This window comes from Copadichromis virginalis, linkage group LG10 (genome assembly GCF_057382275.1).
Source record: "Copadichromis virginalis isolate Kocher_CV1m ecotype Utaka linkage group LG10, C_Virginalis_male_GT1.1, whole genome shotgun sequence".
Lineage (NCBI taxonomy): Eukaryota > Metazoa > Chordata > Actinopteri > Cichliformes > Cichlidae > Copadichromis > Copadichromis virginalis.
In genome coordinates, this window is record NC_140627.1 from 11,083,131 (window position 1) to 11,099,410 (window position 16,280).

At 39.3% G+C, this 16,280-nt stretch overlaps 1 protein-coding gene across 2 annotated transcripts in view; it reads left to right on the top strand.

Moving 5' to 3' along the window:
• Window positions 1-16,280, top strand: part of nlgn2b (neuroligin 2b) — a 65,787-nt gene that overhangs the window by 12,418 nt on the left and 37,089 nt on the right. For both annotated transcript variants that reach the window (XM_085469786.1, XM_085469787.1), the window contains exon 2: window positions 11,119-11,866. In XM_085469786.1, the coding sequence (XP_085325912.1) occupies window positions 11,350-11,866 (517 nt within the window). In that variant the 5' untranslated portion in view covers window positions 11,119-11,349. The remainder of the gene's footprint in view (window positions 1-11,118; window positions 11,867-16,280) is intronic.

Genomic DNA, 16,280 nt, shown 5'->3' on the forward strand with positions numbered 1-16,280 from the left:
CCATCTCAAGTATGAGAGGGAACCGCTTAGAGGTGCACAGCTGCTGATTGTTGGGACAAGATTTGAGGAGTATTTCTAAAGCTTTGAAAATGGGATCACCTGGCCTTTCTTACTAATGACTAGTGATATATCATAGACTGAACAAGCTAAGTGAGGTCTTATGTTTCTCTTACTTTGCCCTCCTTTGCCTTTTTTCAAGCAGAAATTGTGTAAAATTGTACGAAACAAAAGTGTTATTTGACGGTAGGGCTGTCCAAAAATAGACACTCAGATACTAATTGAAATAATAATTGAAACAAAAAATTTATATTGGACCATTGATGCCAACAACAAGACACATAGCCCCTCCCCTCACTAGCTGCCAAGTAATCGACCTTCATAACAAGAGGCCAGTAAAACTTTGATTTCAGTAACACTGAACAAGTACTAAACATTTATCATAACTGCGGAGTACACATGTAAGCGTTAGCTGTTTAACTGTTAGCAATTTACTCGATAGCCATATTATCCCTCTTTTAAGTTACCACTGAGGCAGTGGCTTTATAAAAAACAATAATATCAATGCAGGCAGCCAACGTTATCAGCCAACTGTACCCACCTGTAACCTTTTTTTGTTTTGTATTATTGTTTGTTGCAGACAACTTCAAAATAGCGTTGCTATTGATGGTGTTGTTTAATCTTCTGTTTCTTTTAAATCCTCTTCATTTTTGTAATTTTTTGCCTGTGCGATTGAAAACACTATGGAGGACTGAAGTGTCCTAGTTATCTGTATCGGGTTTGAAATGCTAACACCAAGTAAGGAGCAGATAGAAGAGAACCTGGAAGTCTGGAGGTATGTCAGTGCATACCTCCACACTCCCATGTAATCTTACATGTCTGTGAATCAGAGGGCGACAGGTGGAAAGGTCAAGAGTGAGATGTTAGTGGCATGCTGTGATGTATCAGGTTGAATGCAGCCTGAGATGGTTTGGACATGTCCAGGAGGGATAATGAATATATTAGACAAAGGATGTTGAATATATGAATATGAAAACAGATTAAACACAAAAACATAGGAACAAAAGAAATGTTTCACAAGATAGTGTAGGGCTGTTCGATATAACGATATATATCGGATGACGATGTAAAAACGTCTATCGTTTCATTTTACGCTATCGTTTGTTTCGTGGTGTCACAAAATAAACTGTTTACGGCAATATTTTTTCATTGTTTTGATGGTCGCTGTAGTGGCTATATTAATTTCTTAAAGTTCTATCTTTCTCTTATATTTAATATAACCACACTACGGACGGGCAAGCGCCTGTTTTTATGCGTTGTGGTGAGCAACAACGACGGTAACACCATCGCGTGTCCGCTTGTTTATGTTCCACATCAACCTTTCACAATAAAGCTCAAGATCCTGTTGAGACTTTTCAAAATAAACTGAATCACGTGAAAGAGCAGATTATTTACAGATGAGAAGTAAAAAAGAGCCGCCAGGTGCTAAAGGGTTAGGGCAGGGGTGTCAAACTCAAATACGCAGTGGGCCAAAATTCAAAATGGAACAAAGTCGCGGGCTAACATTAATATTTATTGAAAAAAAAAAATCTTCCTCCAGATATAAGAATGAATCTTTTCTTATGGACTCAAACAAGTTTAGCTGAAAAACTGAATATGGAACAAGCAAAGCTTAATACTAAACAATATATATATTAGTTGTATAATACCAGCAGGCCAGCTCTAATAGTAATTTGATATGGCTTCGCAGGCCAAATGTAATTAGGCCAAACTTGGCCCGCAGGCCAGAGTTTGACACCTATGGGTTAGGGGTTAGGGTTAGAAACCTTAGACTCAAACGTTAGAACAGGCTTTTCCCCGCAGCACGCCGAGTAATAAATACTCACAAAGAAAACAGCGGCTGTTACAACTTATGTCTAAAAAGTGACATGCATCTGTTAAAACACTCAACTCCAGCTACATGACGCGCAGCTGGAAACACTTCCCGCAAGTCGAGCTGCCCGAGATTCACAGAATTTACAGAAAATGTTACATTTTTGTGATTTATATCGTTATCGGGACGATAGAATTCTTATATCGGGATATGAGATTTTGGCCATATCGCACAGCAGATTGAGATTTAGTTTCTTTTTAGCAAAGCTTATAGTTAGGGCTCAATCAGGTAACACTGAATCCTTCCTGGCTTTACATGATGCACTGAGGATTTTTCTTCACTCATCTGTTTTCTTTTCCTGTGTGTTTATGTAGAACTACTACATTTAATCATTACCAATAATTTAAATTTAACATTTATTTTTTATAGTTTGTCTCTTGTCCTGCCCACACTGCCTCCCCCCCAACTGGTCATGCTCAGAAGCCTGCTCCTTCCTCGGTGTGGTTCTTCTGAAGGTTTCTTCCTGTTAAAAGGGAGTTTTTCCTTTCCACTGTGACCAAGTGCTTGCTCAAAGTGGTTGTCCGATTGCTGGGTTTTTCCTCTCCAACATTGTGCTTTATATTGTAAGATAAGATTGTCTTTATCTTACAATATAAAGCACCTTAAGGTGACAGTTGTTGTCATTTGGTGCTATACAAAGGAAATTGAATTAAATTGAATCAAGTGCAATTGATACAATATGTAATATGTATTTGGATACAATATAAATACGTATTCAAAATATTAAACAGTGAGTTTGGAATATTATTCTCATGTAATGTTATTTTTATAATTGTTATATTATTAGTGATTTGTATGGGCTTTGATGGCAGTTTGTTTTACCAACTTGCTACGCATTCCATCCAGACATTCACCAAATAAAAGGAAAGGGATTTGCCTGTCAGTTGGATGTGGATGTCACAGAGGGTGATGAATTAGTCAGACGTGCACGTTGCCAGTAAAATGTTCTTAACACACCCACATCAAGAGCATGAGACAACCATTTGCAGCATTTTTATTGGGAGTCAGATGCTTTGGGAAATAATAAAATGGGTTGTAGCTTGTCGGTCTATAAACTAGAGGCTGACACATTACATGAACATTCAATGATCACATTTTAATTTGGTCAAAGTAATTGCAGGCCCATTCAGAGTTTGATAAAGTTTGAGCTTCTTGTTTTGCTACTCTGAAGTTGTTTTCTTACTTTGCTCCAGTAGAATCAAGACGAAAGCTGATTGTAGATTTGTTTTGTTTTGTTTTGTTCTTTTTTTGGGGGGGGGGGGGGGGGGGTAGCATTGAACATGCATGCCCAGAGGAATGCAGGATAGTTAATTCAATTTCATTCTTAACATCTTGTAAATTTGATCCCTCTAGACACATTTTCTTTTGCACTGTTTTCAAACTTGCGACTGTATTTTTTTTTTCTGAGCTTGAAAACGATCGTCTTTCTCATCTCCAGGCACCATGTGTCAGCAAGATCGGACAGTCATTTTTAACATGGTTAAGCGGCCTTCTCTATTTAACTTAGTTCGCCATTCTGTTCTTGAATAAGCTTTAAGCCTGAGGCAAAGCAGCTGTCAGACTGCTTCTTCAAACTGTGTGTATCGCCCACAGACACTTATACACATGCTAACACAGCTAGCATTTCACCTAGATCATCGCTAATTAGTGTGTCACCAGATTGTGCTCACTACTTGGCCTCAATTTGGCACATTCTCCCCCAAACACACTTAAAAAAAAAGCGGATAAATAAAAAGTAACAGCCCCTAGAGGCAACAGCGTTCTACTATAACACATTTCTAAAGTTACGCTGCCAGTTGATGTCAAGATATCATTCTCTGTTTGATTGTTTATTTTGTTGTGTTTGTAGATCTGTAAGATAAATGGATTTCCATGTGATCCACATGTGTTAAGCGGATAGAGAAACTGTTGTTACCAACAGCAACATATTGATTTTTTGTCTACCATCTCCTATCTGCTCCGACTGCCTGCTGCTTGATGATCCTCACCGCAGCTTTAATAACCCGCATCATTAAGGCCCCTTTAATTGACTTCTCCTTGATCATTTGTCAACATTTTCTTTCATCTTAACCTGTGTTTTCCTATTATTTATCAGGATTAGTCCATGAAGAAAAATAGAGGTGTTTAATTTGTGATCTAAAGGGCTATATTGAGCTTGGCCGTTCTTTGCCTGTCAGGATTTGTCCAGAAAGCCTTATTGCCTTTTGAAATGGATGCTTGCAGCTTGGTTTGATTACAATAAGTGTAAAGTGATATTTCCTTGAGGATATCCCTCTGATTTTTCTGGCTGCAGTGAGATGATGATGGGAGTGTAGTGGCAGATGGAGCGGCCATGGTATCTGATTGAGCTGCTGTTGGAGTCTGGAGAGCTTATGGTAAATGGAATAAATTTTAGGATGAAGTTCAAAGCCTCCATCAGCACTAACAATGCAGCAGTTCTCCGCAATTATGTGGTCGCTATAAAAATTAACACCGTGACAAAAACTTACAACCTAAAATATTTCTCTGACAGATTAACCTTTGTTTGGATCTTGCTCTCTAGACCAGATTTGTTACAGAGTGATTTAGTTTGAAATCATGGCAGACTTTCTATGAAAACATGTGCACAAAAGCTTAAGGGGAAATTAATTTACATGGCATTTATTTCCCACTTATGTTCATATGTTTCAGTCAATGACAGTGATGCTAAGGCATTATAGCAACTGACTATAAAAATTTTGTGCCTGCTGTAATGAACGCAAAAACAAAGTGCTTTTTTCAGAAGTTGCTACAATGTCATTTTCTCTTAGGGTTCTGCTTGAGGAAATGCCATCTGATTATTAAAAATGAAGGGTTGATCCCCTTGGCAGCATGAGAATACTCAGGATTGGCACGGTTGCAAAGTTGGTGTGATCTGCTCCTTAATCATCGCCAGGTGCTTGCTCATGGGATGCCACCGTTGGGGTTTTTACCTTGCATCATTAAGAGCATTGAGATGGCTTTTTTCTGTGAACCAATGCTATATAAATAGAAGTTGAAAAATACAGCTGAATTGTCTTTACTCAAATCTTCATATTGGCTGATAAGGCTGTAGTTCAGGTGGTAGAGCAGGTCAGCCACTAACTAGAAGGGTGGTGGTTCGATCCCAGGCTATTCCAGTCTGCATGCCAAATATCCTTAGGCAAGATACTAACCCCATGTTGCTCTCTGATGCATCTATCGGAGTATGAACGTTAGATAGAGCACTTAAGAGCTTATAAGAAGTGATTGGGTGAATGAGTTAGTTGTATAAAGCGCTTTGAGTGCTCAGACAGAGTAGCAAAGTACTATATAAGAACCAGTCCATTTACCACTCCATCCAGAAGAGGGACATGTGTTTGCTGAAGTTTAGAGTCAGCAAAGTAAAGCAACCTTTGTTGTTTTCTTGCTAGCAAGCTAGCTATCCACACCTGCTTCAGAGCAACGGTCATCCTACAGGAAATACTTGCCAAAAGTGTTGCAACTATTGGTTGCCCAAATTCTTTTTGAAAGTGAATGCCTGTGGCTACAAGTGTCTTTTATTTTCATTGCTGAGATGGCATTAAATATTGAGCCTGCTAGCTACATCGAGAACTTCCTAGCTTGCAAAGCTTCTCCGAGTGAGGCTTGTTTTTCCTTTTTTTGCAGTCTTTATAATGATTTCAAGTTAGTTGTGATAGGCAGGGGTGGAAACATGATTCATCTTACAACAGCTGCTAAGACCAACTTCATAGATGGTTCTGTAGAACAAACCTGAAGAGATCTGTGGCTCATTCTTTCTTTCTGTCACTAACCGGAGTTGGAATCTAGGTTAACTGGTAAATTGAAAGTGTACCAATACTATTTTGGTATTTGGCACATCTAAAAATATTATTCTGGATATTGTCTATTACCATTGTAAATATTAATACGTTTAAGAAGATGAAGAGAAAAAGAAGATTTTAGGATTAATACATTAAATTAAAGCATTTCACCACCAACTGTTTTTTAAAAAACAAAAACAGCCTGGGCATGACCCTTCTGTGTAGAGTTTGCATGTGAGTGTGTGGTTGACTGCCTCTCTGGGGTAACCCTGTGATGTAATGTCAACCTGTCCTGCCGCTCAGTTCAGCTGGGATAGACTGCAGCACCAAGAGGGCTTTAAATTGGATAAGCGGTTAAGAAAATCGATTGATAGTTGGGTCTCTAAGCAGATGAATCACACGTAATTGTAGATGACAAGAACAGCATAAAACTCACCTGTAATGACCTTTAAAAAAATGGACTAACATCTTCAGTAATGAATTATCAAATCAAATGAATCTTTCTACTGGTGACTTTTAAAAAGCCACCATTAGAAAAGAGAGAGCTGGAACGTCCTGGAAGAGCGAGAGCTGCAACTTCCAGGAAGTTGCAACTCTTTTTTCCCTCATAGTCTATTTACCCTGAATTACCCTGTGCACCCTGGCAAGCTGTACACAGGAGGAACTGGAGTGGATTTGGGGTAGCTTCAGGACCGCATGTGAAAAGGGGATAAGGCTCTTTGGCTGAACCTACATATGCAGTCTGACAAGTCTAATCTTCTAGCCTCTCAATTCATCAACAAGACAACTTATTCTTCCCCGGTCAATTTAAGGTTAAAGACAACATTAAGCAATCGAATCATCTGGTTTTATCAGAAAAGAACAAGAACCATGGGGAGGCAGACAGCATGCATGAGTCACCTGCTTTCTTACCTTACATCATGCCAATGCGTTCCCACTTAAACCTAGTTCCCAAGATATAAAGATATATCTTATATAAGAAATACTTTGTAATTACTTAAACAGTTTTGTGTATATCTTTTTCCCAGCGCGGTGAAGGTTTTCTTGGGTTACATGTGCAAGATCTTTAAGTGCACAGGCTTTAGCATTGTAGCTTGGGTTTAGTCGAGTTCTACTTCCTTTAACCCTTTAAAGCCAAGCACAGAGCCAAGTCTGCCAGAGCTTATCTTTACATTATTACATGCTGTAGTGGCATATTTGGAGCATTTCAAGTTGCTATCCATCAATACAACCATTATGTCCCAAATTTTAATAATATGCATGCATTAATAAAACAGCTTTGTGTAAGCTATCTAATATTGGTAGAACCAAGCAAGTAATTAAATACTACAAATGTAGATTATTCAAGCCTAGATTACCACTTAAATTCCCAAAGCAGTTTCCCAAAATCTCTAAGAAAAGAGCTGGTATATGTAGCATGCTGCTAACTCGCAAAGATGCTGTTGAAGGGAATAAACAAAAGCCTCACTTCTGCGAAAAAGGACTTCTCTTTCTCATCAAATAATGGTGCATTTAAAAAAAAAAGACAACAGATTGCTGTATCTACATATTGCTGGATGCAAGTGAAGACAACACACAGCCACCAGAGGTTCATTTTCTAAGCACAGAGACAGTAGATAAGAGAATAGAAAGTTTAGTCAAAAACTCAGCACTCTGTTTCTGGCTTGCTAAGCTGCTTGTCATCCACAGATGTTGACTAGCAGAGCAGAGCAGCTTGACAGCTGAAGTAGTGTATGTAGTTTTAACAGTCAAAGTGGAAACAAAGCAATAAAAAATCCCAAGGCAAGCATTTTCCTCAAACACCACCATTCAGCGAAAGTTTTCACAAACCACTCGGACCATTTCGTTAAAACATACCCATAAAAGAGTCCCACTGGCAGGGAGGCATTACCTTCTCAAATAGCTTCAGCTGACAGGACTACCTATTATATAAAACAGAAGAGAAAACAGCTTACATCAGCCTGGTGATTTGTGTGTCAGTTTATCTCATTTTATGTGTGGAGATGCGCGGTCGATGCCGTTCCAGCTCACGGATGGTTGACACGAACAGATGTTAGATGTTAGGGTACTACCATTTCCAAGCCACATGTGAGACATGTACTTACAGTAGTCTCTTCTTGTATGCAACATCTGATGCCTCATTGGATTTTACACATCTGTGTGCATATGTGTGCATATTATTGCTAGCACGTGCAGAGAGGCACCTATGCAATCCTTCCCAGAAAGGACATACCTCTGTGTGCATCCTTGCTGGGCATACTAAGAGGTGCTCTGACCTTGGGCTTGTGCTATATGTTAAGTTACATTTACCGACAGAATGCAAACACAGATGGCTGTTCAAAAATCAAGATGTGTAGACAAATATAGAAAATGTAAGCAATGAGCAGTGACAGCATCTGTTGTGTAATCAGACCCTATTTAAAGTTGCAACCTTTACAAAGGCGTTCTTTACAGTGTGCATACATATTTATTTGTGTGAGCCAGTGTATGTGTAGTACTTCAGTTTCTGTCTGCATTTTGTTTTATTCTCTTGGTCTCACTAACTTCAAATATTACTGATCATTTGTACAGTAGTTTGAGACCAGTTGTCAGGATTTCCTTTTTGTTTCTGTGTTTTCTGAAGCTTGATTTGTTTGTTTGAAGCCATCTTTTTGCATCTCCCTGCAGTTTTAAAGCAAATTAAATGGAAAACTCGACTGGGTTTGTACATCAAAGTCTGTTTTGAGGTCTTAGTGACTAGAACTACATATGTGCAAAAAAGCTTCTAAACCATTTGTAGTTTCACAGAAGTCTGACAGCTTGCCTCAACTGAGTTACTGTTAGTTGGAAATAAGATTACATATATTAAAATATACATTGTGGCGTTTTAGAATTAGAAAGAGGTGAACTCACTGAACCTCAGAAGGCTGTTCCTCACCCCTGCTTCAGCATTGACTTTACTACTTCACTTACTGCCAGCATTGCTCATCTAAGACATCGGCCACACTGGACTAGAGACCAGTTGGCAACCTCCTGACAACTTCTGGTTGCTAGGGAAAAATGAGTATTCCACAACTGGTTGGCAAGTAAAATAATTCACAAAAAGGGCTCTGCACCTAAAATCTCTTTGTCATTGTTCAGTCTCTGGCATATTTCTGCCTTCGCCTGTAATTTGCATGGAAATTGTTTGTAAGAACTTGCTAACTAACCACTGAGCTAGCTCCTAGCAAAATAAGAAAAGCAGTTATGACCACTGCAGTTATTAGCCAATAGTAATCTCTCCATCTAAAAAGAAAGGACAGATGTTTGTGAATATTTAAAAAGTTTTTTATCCATTATGAAGGGGGTTCAGCTAGCTTTAGAAGTGGCAGGCACGTCTCTAAGAGACAGGTAGAAGTGCGGTGTCAAACCTTATCCTCTAAATAAGAAAAAAAAGACTAAATAAAATGATACACTGTTCCTTTAAGTGTGCTTTGCTTAGTCAAAAATGCTAATACCAAAATGAGATGAGCAATTTGGGGAATGAACACGTCTCATCCATTTCTCAGTTACTCCACAACTTTAGTGGCTTCTCCAACCACGCAGTCTTACCCCATCACAATGAGTCTTTCCAGCACAATTTAGAGTCATGTACTGTGTATAATTCACATTAATCTTTTTCTAAGTTGGATTTTCAGCTTGACTATGTCTGCACACCAATTCAGGGTGTCCTTACAAATCATACCTCCTCCATGATATGCCGTAATAAGGCTTTAATCAAGTGGATATTTTTTCCACACAGCTTCTCCTTATTTTGTCATTATGTACATTACTAACTTTAAACATCCTATGACATTGCACCCTGTCTCTGTGCTATATTTAACTATCAATCCCTGTGCCTGCTGACTGGCAGTAGAGTGTGGATACTGTCAGGTTGTGGGCGGAGGGATGAGGTGGCGTTCAACCAACAGTTAGCACCACATAAAGCCTTTATCACACCTAAACGGCTCTGTCTCCCAAAGCCACAGTGAGATAAGCACTGCCCATTCATCTGTAATGATGTGGAAGCAAGAAGGAACTGAACTTGTGAGAAAAAGGCTAACTCTGACACATGGCTGAAAAGGGTGGAGGGCCAGTGGGGTTTGTTCATGCTTTAAAATCATGCTTTAGCCTGTGTTTACTTTTTTGTTATTTATTAGCTTATCATACAATTATTAGTTTTAGGTTTCAAAGTCCTGTGATTATTGGGAAGATGAAAACATAAAGTGTGGCAGCATTACACAATAGTGATTGAAAATGTTCCCTTTGGTATGAAATTTAAATGTTTTTGAAGCCACGTTGGTTGAATATTCTCAGAAATAACCCTGGCTTCACATGCTCATTATAAACTTCTGTTTTCAAAAACCCAAGGTTCAGAGTTTCATAGCATTTTAGAGTTCAAGTTTAAAATATTTCTAGTATTTCTGAAAGCATGTGAGAGCAGCAAAGGGGTGTAACTCTTGTGTAAATATCCTAAAAATAATGTTACTTTCTCAATTTGCGTTTGATTCACATGTCCTGTCTAACGTATGTTAACAGTCACGTAACTTAACGGTCACCGAACGAGTCAACGAGTCGCCACCAAATACAGAATGAAGAATTTGAAAAGGTGCCGCTAATTTATGTAGCACAAATTCGCAACGGTGAATGTCATTGCACTTTATACTGTTAACAAAAGACTTTAGAATATGACAGACAAAAACCTCGCAGTTCCCACTGAGCAAGCACTTGGAAACAGTGAGGAGAAAACTTCCTTTTAACATGATGAAAACCCTGAGAGAATTCTAAATACAGCCTAAATCCATTAGGGAGCCATCGCACAACATGTAGCAACTGCCAAGATAATTCTGAGACTTTTCAGAGTCTATTCAGATGACACAACATAAGGTGCACTCTACACACAGTATTCTCCAATCTTATTAGCAAAGTGGTAAAAATGCAGCCTTAAAATATAAGGAAAGGGTTTAAATAGATGTTAGCCAAATGTTTATTAAGTTTAAATAGGTGACTAACATGACAGTTTCGTTCGGTGCTTAATGATTTTCATCCTGACTAGAATTATTAAATGTTGAGCTAGCATGATAACATTTTATAAACACTTATTCTAATACAGAACATGAATTGTATAGCCATGCTAGCTGCTAGCAGTGTGTTGAGCTAAGTCATGCTAATGTGTAGAAAATACAGTCGTTATTATAGCAAACATACTTGATTACTGTGATACAAATGACGCACTGTATAATATCTGGTTTAAGTTCGGTGAGATAGTTAGCACAAGAGTGCATCCTTCTGTCCTGCTGTGTCTCTTGCAGCTTTATAAAACAGCCTGACCTGACAGAGCTTTTATTCACATGTCTTTACTCAAACCTGCGACCTGTCTGTGTCTTCCAGGTTTAATTGGTATCCCAGCTGCAGCTCTGGACCCTTCAGGAGCTCCAAAGAGGAAGACATATGAGACCACAGAGTCTACTGGAGAATGCTGTCTGGCCCTCAACCTCACCATGGCGCTCTAGGAACACCGTTAACCTGCCCCCTTCCACCAATCCTCTTTTTGCCTTTGTCATCCCCCATATCCCACTGAGTTTGTGATCCCTTTCTGCTCCCAGCTGAAGTCCCTTTGATATGAGTACAAGAGCTTTTATTTTGGACATGTTGTTTTTTCCATTCAGCGCTGCCAGCCACCAGGGCTATGGCGGCAAGCATCACTATTCTACTCAGCAGGTTGCTAATCACTGTCTGGTGTGGCTCTTGGGACTAGTGCTGCACCTGACGATTTCCTCGTGTCAACGAGTTGACCTGAAACACCCCATAGTATCCACGAGTTACGGAAAGGTCCGTGGTATCAGGAAAGAGCTCAACAATGAAATCTTGGGCCCAGTGGAACAGTATTTAGGTGTGCCATATGCCACCGCACCTATTGGCGAGAGGCGCTTCCAGCCTCCTGAAGCCCCAGGTTCCTGGCAAGAGATTCGCAATGCCACTCATTTTGCGCCTGTGTGTCCTCAGAATGTGCACGGGGTGCTTCCTGAGATCATGTTACCAGTGTGGTTCACAGACAACCTGGATGCTGCAGCCACCTATGTTCAGAACCAGAGTGAGGACTGCCTTTACCTCAACATTTATGTCCCCACTGAAGATGGTGAGTCCGTAATGTGAGGCGTAGCTTGTATTACATGCAAGTGGAAAGTCTTGCATTGAGTGTCTCTGTCGGCGAATTCTCGTTAATAATTTGCACCAGTTTGTGTCACAACTGTATCACAGAGAAAGAACAGATTGTACTTTTCTTGTCATTTTCACATTTTATACTGAGTGTAAGTACTCCATGAAATAGTGTCAGTTTGATAAATTTATCTGGATCGTATTCAGAGGAAGATAAGCCAAAAGACAATCAGGAGATTTCCAAAGAAGGTCTGTTTAAATTACTATTGATTGGGCCTAATTGTTTAGAAATGTTAATGCTGCAACAAAGTTATATGTTTTAGTTTTATTGCTCATGTGCAACTCATTTTAACATGGATGGATGGATATCATTAGACTTTTAAAAATGAAAGCAAAAACATTTTAGCTGCTTATTATGCTATTTTTAACAGCACTGTGTTGTAATATCCTTTAGCTTGACTGGTGCTCATTTGTTTCCAGCCATTTTCTTAACATAGGGTCACAGCTGTCGTGGGGTGAGAGGAGGGTATCACCCTGGAGTGTTCACCAGTCCATCACATGGCTAACGCAAACAGACAGATTCATATCTTCACCACTTAAACTAAATGCATGTGTTTGGAGTGTGGGAGGAAACCCATTATGCACAAGGAAACCATACAAACTCTAGTCTAAAAACTTTTATGAAAACTTAGCGTTTGTTTGTTTTTTTTCCATTTAGTTTTTGACAAACTTGTAAGTGTAGAGCAATGTTGCTAAGAGAATCAAACCAAAGAATCCCCTGTAGCCACACAGCTGTCCTTCACACTATGACTTTATACCATTCAAGTGTTTTCAGAGGAAGGTAACTCTCTTCTTCTACCAACTCTTCACCAGCAATTATGACTATGACAGTACTGTCAATACTGTTAGCAGTGCTTTTTCAATAATGAATTCCTACTTATCAAAGTCACACCCAGTGTGGTTGCAACATAACATAATGTGACATCACATCACATCAAATGACACTGTTGCAACCATTTCCACAGTGGTTGAAACCATGTGCAGTGAACTTGCAGTCTTGTTAGCTTTCAAATGGTTATTTCAAAGACAAGGACCAGGTCCGCCACATCTCAACCTGTGTTAAGATGGTGATAAAACATCAGTAAGACAGAGTCAGTCTGCTCTTAGTTTGTAACATGCCAGAACCTCATGAATTTGAATTAAAAATTCAGAAATACACGAATAGTGACATAATTACTGCAGGATAACAATTTAACTGCAAAATGACCTTGCATTTTATATGTTTACAACCCCACAGATCAAGCCGAGTACGCTGTTGCAAAGAGACACAAATGAGTTGCGCTCATCGGCGCAGAGTAACTCAGAATGATTGCAACGTGTTCTCAACCAGTCTGCGTTTATCTATTAGATGGCAGTTATTTGGAAACCTTTAACAACCTTCCTGAGAGCGACTGCAGACAGTCTGAGTCTAACCACAACTGTTTGGAAATAGTTTGCCTTCCACCAGGCAACCTGTGCAAGCCATCGAAAGTGGTCACCCAGAGGTTGAGGGTGTTTCATACTGAACATTTGGGTCACTGTGACTGTTTGGATCTTATTGCTGAATGCGAAAAAATTCAACACAATCACTGATTTTTGCTAGTTCCATATTTTTACTCTAGCATGACTGAGCTTTTAGCTAATGTCCCATTTGCTGTCTATCACTTTATAGGTTGCTCCAGTTAAGAGTTTACATATAAAGACAATATGATTGACTTATAATTGTCAAAAATATGCCTGTATAATATTGAGCTCTGAGACTGGCATTCATACTGTCTCATGCAGTAATAGGAACTGTCTCCTCAAAGTTGCGCTGCCAATATGGTGATTTTTTTATTAGGTTATTAAAATATATAACAAATACAATACATTGCCAAGCATAACCTTGTTTACTCCACATGGGCTACCTGGGTGTAGTTCTTGCATTAATGAGCCAGCGGAGAGCGTTTGTGAAAGCAGATGGGCAGGTAAGAGAACACAGGATCAAAGTCTGACTTCGGAGGCAAAGCATATGCTGCTGATGATAGTGAGCAAGGCTAATGATAAAATGTTAAAAAGCCTATGATTAATGGGTTCACCTGAGACTTACCTGAGAGTATTCAAGCAAAACACATGTTTATGCATTACAGCTGCTGCAAATATATGAAGCCTAGCCCGAAGATTAGTCTAGAGTGGCGTAAAACATTCTTGTTTCAACAATGAAGCTGGAATGAAAACTTATATATCATTGATGAGTGCTCCCATGCCCCCCCGCCCTCCCAGAGAAGATGGTAATGTTAATTTCAAGTGGAAAAAATGAGCGTTAGCGTAGTAGAAAGTGATGACAGAGATTATCAAGTGATTTAAATTCCTCTTAACATGACGGAAAGTGTGCATATTCTGGCCATAAGGACAGAATTAGTGGAATATCTAAGCTATATACATATATTTACAAAAAGGATTATTTAGACTTTTCTGTGTTATTCCCATGGGGAAAGGTGTGCAAATGAGTGAGACAGATTTTACCCTGTCTGCTTGTCAGAATCTGTCACTTATTGTCACGGGTCACCACTTACACAAGGCCAATGCCTTCCCCAAGGATATGTTTTGCCTTGTGTGTGTGAGAGAGAGAAATAGAGACGGGAGGAGAGTGATATGCCCCAGGAATCAGATACATTTTTCACATATTACCGCTGTCATAATCTCTCAAATTGCTTATATGATGTTAAACTGGTGGTTTTATCGGATGGAGCAGATTTTTTTTAAGTGTTTCACTGTGACATTTAAAGTATTATTATAATCTGAGATCAATTTTTTGGGATCACTCACTTAAAAACTTTAAAACAAAAAGATCAACCACAAACAAAGCATCCATCCTGATGTCATGAAACGTTTTCCTTTAGACATTTATAATTGGTCGACCTCTGTAAAATTAATTGTTGTCATGTTTCCAAGACAGTACATGTCCATTTCATTAGTGATCCCATGGGGCCTCCACTGGATTTACATTTATAGTTTAGAATAGGATTTCTGGAACAATAGGATTCATTGCCATTAGATTTGGATGAAGATGAACTGCACTTTAGAATTTTGTGCTATTATTTGGCCCTGATTTTTTGTTCCCATGATAATTTGGTTTATATTGACATCAGCTGTCGTTTTTATACTACTTGTAAATACAACAGAGGGACATCGTGCTCAAAGGACCGAAAGTCTTTTCAGAAAAGACTAAAATAATTCCATTCCATTGTTTAAAAAAAGCCTAACAAAAGGTTATTTGTGGTCAAAATTAACAAAGAAATGTCAGAATTATCAGATGTGACTAGTGATTATATGCATCCAGTATTATATCCTGGTAACCACAGAAATTAAAGTTAAATTTGATTGTGTTTTTTCTCTAAACAAATGCCCAAATAAGAGCCCAGAGGCATTTTAAAGCTAAGTTTTAAGATTTACTGGTGGAAGCACATTGGCCTCACTGATCATCTGTTCCTGTAGACTCTTAGTGATGTTTCAGCCAGACTGAGCTTTTTATCTACAGGAGTAGGTTTGTTTTCTAAAGTGATGGTCAAGCATGTATAAAGGTTGGCTGCTGGGGCTGTATTGTGCTGTGTTTGGCAACGAGGAGTTGCATTCCCACGCACAACGGATGTAGGTGGGCCAAAATGAGTTGTCAGCACAAATTCATAAAGAGCTTTTAGAGCTCAGTGTTATGTAGTATCCTCTAGTCATGCACCTTCTGACTGGGATTTTTATTTCATACCCAGAAATACTCTTTCTGACCATGTTCGTCATGTGATTGGTTGGACATGAAGAAGCTTTATTTCTTTCTGCATCCGTTCACCCGTCCTGCTCTCTCTCCTCCCTAAAACCATCCCCTACCCCTTCTCCTCTCTGCTCTCCTCACTCCTCCATCTTTATGCAGATGGCGGTAGAAGGGGTTACTGTTCTGAATGCAAATGAGCTCAGTGCCCTTCCCCAACAGGCCCCTATGTAGCCTGCTACTTCTTCAACTTTGTAGTACCATGTAAATAGCACAAATGTTTTCCCCGATTGAACAGTGAGATTTGTACTCTCACTTTATCTCTCTTTTGCTCTCTACCACCTTCTCTAGTGTTCCACCCTAACTCTTAGCATTTGGTCAGGCTGTCAGGCAAGAGCACTGTTTCATCGCATTTCCTATTTCCCCAAGACACTCCCCAGCCAAAAGCCTGAGATTCTTCATTTTTATTACCGCTAGAGCAGGCATTTACCGTGCTCTTTATTAAAAACCATATTTCAGGAGGCAGGACAGCGGAGGCAAGAATGGAGCTGGGGGCTGGGGCCACAGTAGAAGAGATAGAGAGCAAAAGGATAGGACTGCATGTGCTAGAAGC